We start from the raw sequence: 3,849 nt of genomic DNA, 5'->3' as shown, positions 1-3,849 counted from the left end.
ATTATTACATCATGTTGCCTCTCTGAACATGTTACTGCTCAACTTTTGCATTCTTTCCAATCAGGAAAATGACCAACCCAAGGTTTGGTTCTGCAGAAAAGCAACTACCTCCATTTCCCTTCTGCAAAAGCAAAGCAGGGAGTCCCATCTGAATCCCCCCAAAAGAGCATCCGATGCAAGTTTAGCATCGGTTCTTGTTCCAAATCCCCCAGGGAAAACAAAACAAAAAGGAGGCACCTACTTTGGACTGGTTGTTCTTCAGCCGGTGGGCTTCATCCACCACCAAGCAAGCCCACTCAATGGACCCCAGGATGGCCTGGTCGATGGTGATGAGTTCGTAGGAGGTCAGGAGGACGTGGAACTTGATCTGGGCTTCCTTCTGGAGGAAACAGAGAAGCGGGAGATCCATGAACCTCCATAGGGAAAACCCATAGCTCACCTGGGGAGCACCTCCTGAGAGCTGAGAAGGTCCCATATTCAATCCCAGGCTTTACACCCGCTGACCGGATTATTCCTTCTCACCGACGTTGGGAGATGGGGTAAGGAACATTCAACTTAGTCTACCTATTTCTAAAAAGATCCAGTACAGTGTAGTGGTTTTGAGCCTTGGACTACGACTTTCAAGGATAGGGTTCGAGTCCCCATTTGGCCACAGAAACCCATTGGGTGACTTTGGAGGCATCACACTCTCAGCCTCAAAGCGAGAGAGGCAAAACCTCTCTGAAGATATCTTGCCAGGAAAAAACCCATGATAGGGTCTCCGGAGGTTGGAAAGGATTTGGAAGGTGCACTGCAAAAACATGTTCAGAGAGGCAACTTGTTTCTAGCTAGAAGGTAGATGCAAAGCAAAGTGGGAAGCCCCTTCCTCTCTGCTTTGCATCCACTTTCAAGCAAGACACATGTTGTTTTTGTTGTGTGAAAAAATGTTTTTGTTGTGTGAAGTTCTTTCCAACTTTTGGCACCTCCATGACTGAAAGATAAGGAGGAAGCTAGATGAAGAACCACCTTGCAAGTTGAACAACTAAGAGTTAAATGTTATTGAAAACTACAGTTCGAGTAACTGAGCCTGGAGCTAAGCCCCACAAAACTAGAGAATTTGCACCCTTGTCTCCTGCTTGGAGGTGCCACATGGGCATTGCAGTCTCAAGGCTACCTCCTGCCAGGGTTCACCTTCATCCGAAAGACTTTTTTCCCGCTCCGGATGGCGTTGTCCTCGAAGGAGAACTCGTTCTCGCGGATGACCGACCGGCTCTCCTTGTCCCCGGTGTAGGTGACCACATAGAAGTCGGGCGCCCACATCTCGAACTCACGTTCCCAGTTGATGATGGTTGAAAGCGGGGCGCTGACCAAGTAGGGCCCTTTGGAGTGGCCCTGGGAGGAGGAAGAGGAAGAGGTGTCGGACATGCCGCCAAACACACAATGGAGAGATTGGGGATGTTTCAAGGTGGCCTACCTCTTTGTAAAGGGAATAAAGGTACACAATAGTCTGGACGGTCTTGCCCAGACCCATCTCGTCGGCCAGGATGGTGTCTGTCCCTTGGGCCCAGGAGAACCGGAGCCAGTTCAGCCCTTCCAGTTGGTATGGGTGCAGCGTCCCACCGGTCGTGTCGATGTACCATGGCTGCTTGTCGAATTTTACCGTCGGCTGAAAACGTGGGGAGTGAGGGAGGGAGAAAAAGAAAAGATCCACGATTACCAAGAGGTCAACGCTTAAACATCTTTCAAAGGGGTAATTGAGCATCATAATCCTGTTTCCCATGGGGAAAGGCAAGTAAGAAATAAATATCATCATCATCATCATCATCATCATCATCTGACTGGAGATACAGTTGAACCCACTCTTTCAGCCCCAAGGGAAGGCCATGGCAAACCCCTTTGAACAAACCTTTCCAAGAAGACTCCATGGAAGGTTCGCCTTAGGATCACTGTAAGTCAGAAATGACATATAGGTACACTGTCCACAACAAAACCCCTGAGGAACTGAGCTTCCTTTTTCCTTTTCGAAAGCCCAAAGCTAGAGATTGTGTCTCCGTCTAGATGTTCTTGGATCGTAGCTCCCAGTAGCATCGCCCAGCATGTCCACTGGAGAAGCCTGCTGGGAACTATATTCCAATGACCTCCCAGTTAGCAACCCAGTGCCTCCTGAGCTTGGAAAAAGTATGTTTTCCAAAAAGTCACTAGCCACAGGGTGCAGCAAGGGGTTAGTTGCTGTTACAGCTGCCACTTTAAAGTTGCTTCCATATTGTACAAAAGTGACTAATGCAGGGGAGTTTGGGGTCCCTTGTTCCACAACCTACATCCACAAGAGGCGTTTCTGGTGGACGCTCGGCTTTCTCCTCGCCTGGTTTCTTCTCTTTCGGACTCAGCCTTTTGGACACCTGGATGCTCTCTTCCCCCAGCATCATCTCCCTGGGACAAAAAGGATAAAAGCGAAAGATTGAAGCTGTGAACGAGGCATGATGCACAATGCACAGGATGCAAAGGGATCTTGCAGTGCATTGGGATGCGACGGCAAACCCCCTCTGAAGAAACTTGCCAAGAAAACCCCATGATAGATTTGGTTTGCCTTAGGGCTGCCATAAGTCAAAAATGACTTGGAGGCACACGACAACAAAATAATGGTGATGGTGATAGTGATGATGATGATGGTGGTAGTGGTGGTGATAATTCATTCTTTCCTCATTTTCAGCACTCAGAATAGACCCCAGGTGTAGAAGGATGGCCCCTGGCCCTGACAAAATGGCCCTCCCCTGCTCCACCCGCTAGGACACACTGCCTCTCCAAGTGTGGCCGCACGATGTGGGCTGAGCATCCCTTGGAGCCGCAACCTGTGGTTCCAGTAGAGCTGCTTGAAGTTCTCATAGTAAGGGATGTCGATCTCGTCCCCTTCCCAGGTGCCTTGGTCGTAGGGCAGGTCCTTCCACTTGATCAAGTAATGGACGTCTCCCTTCTTGTCGAAGCTGGGAGGCAGGAAAACGGACGATCAGGGCCAGAACCACAAGGTGCATGCACTCTCCCTTTCTCACACTCACTCACTCACGCACAGCACACATATGCACACATGGCACTGCCAGTATCAGTCCAATCTGTTGGACTGTGACTCTGGAGACCAGGGTTCGATTCCCAGCTCAGCCATGTAAACCCATTGGGTGACCCTGGGCAAGTCCGACTCTCTTGGCCTTAGAGGATGGTCATGGCAAGCCTCCTCTGAACAAATCTTGCCAAGAAAACCCCATGATACATTCTCCTTACAGTTGCCAGAAGTTGGAAGTGACTTGAAGGCACACAACAACAACAACAACAACAACAACGAAAGGCCAAATGCCAAGCCCTGTCCTCAGTGCTGAGTTTCCAACACCTTGGACAGCTTTGTTAAAGGTATTTTGTAGGGCACCAGTTCCCAAACGTTGGTCTTCCAGGTGTTTTGGATCTCAACTCCCATATGCTCCAACTAATGACAAGAACAGTGGCTACACTACGTTGCCTCTCTTCTGGGTCTGACACACATATACAACATATGCGCTCACCTGTGGTTGAGGATCCGGTGAATCATCATCCACTCGGGCTTGATCCCGTAGCGATAGAAACTCTCCTCCATCTTGGCGTAATCGGGGTCCTTGTTCTTCCGCTTCTCAATTTTGCTGTCCTCATCGCCGGAACCGTAGTCAAAGGCCGGCGGATCGTCCATGTCGTTTTTCCTTTGGTAGTTCCGGAACATCACAGTGTGGTAAAGCTCCAGCTGAAGGAAGGAAGGAAGGAAGGAAGGAAGGAAAAAAGAAAGGGATATTGGAAGATAGAAGGAAGGAAGGAAGGAAGGAAGGAAGGAAGGAAGGAAGGAAGGAAGGAAGG

At 49.5% G+C, this 3,849-nt stretch overlaps 1 protein-coding gene across 6 annotated transcripts in view; it reads right to left on the bottom strand.

Moving 5' to 3' along the window:
• Window positions 1-3,849, bottom strand: part of CHD5 (chromodomain helicase DNA binding protein 5) — a 32,916-nt gene that overhangs the window by 21,841 nt on the left and 7,226 nt on the right. For 5 of the 6 annotated variants that reach the window (XM_042480127.1, XM_042480130.1, XM_042480128.1 and 2 more), the window contains 6 exons: window positions 3,528-3,739; window positions 2,829-2,960; window positions 2,298-2,409; window positions 1,454-1,645; window positions 1,171-1,371; window positions 242-379 (listed from right to left, as the gene is read on the bottom strand). In XM_042480127.1, coding sequence (XP_042336061.1) covers window positions 242-379; window positions 1,171-1,371; window positions 1,454-1,645; window positions 2,298-2,409; window positions 2,829-2,960; window positions 3,528-3,739 — 987 coding nt within the window. The remainder of the gene's footprint in view (window positions 1-241; window positions 380-1,170; window positions 1,372-1,453; window positions 1,646-2,297; window positions 2,410-2,828; window positions 2,961-3,527; window positions 3,740-3,849) is intronic. The other variant, XM_042480129.1, reaches the window with a different exon arrangement.

Source organism: Sceloporus undulatus, chromosome 7 (assembly GCF_019175285.1).
Source record: "Sceloporus undulatus isolate JIND9_A2432 ecotype Alabama chromosome 7, SceUnd_v1.1, whole genome shotgun sequence".
Taxonomy (NCBI): Eukaryota; Metazoa; Chordata; class Lepidosauria; order Squamata; family Phrynosomatidae; genus Sceloporus; species Sceloporus undulatus.
The sequence above is the reverse complement of the archived record's forward strand: the minus strand, read 5'-3'. Positions and strand labels throughout refer to the sequence as shown.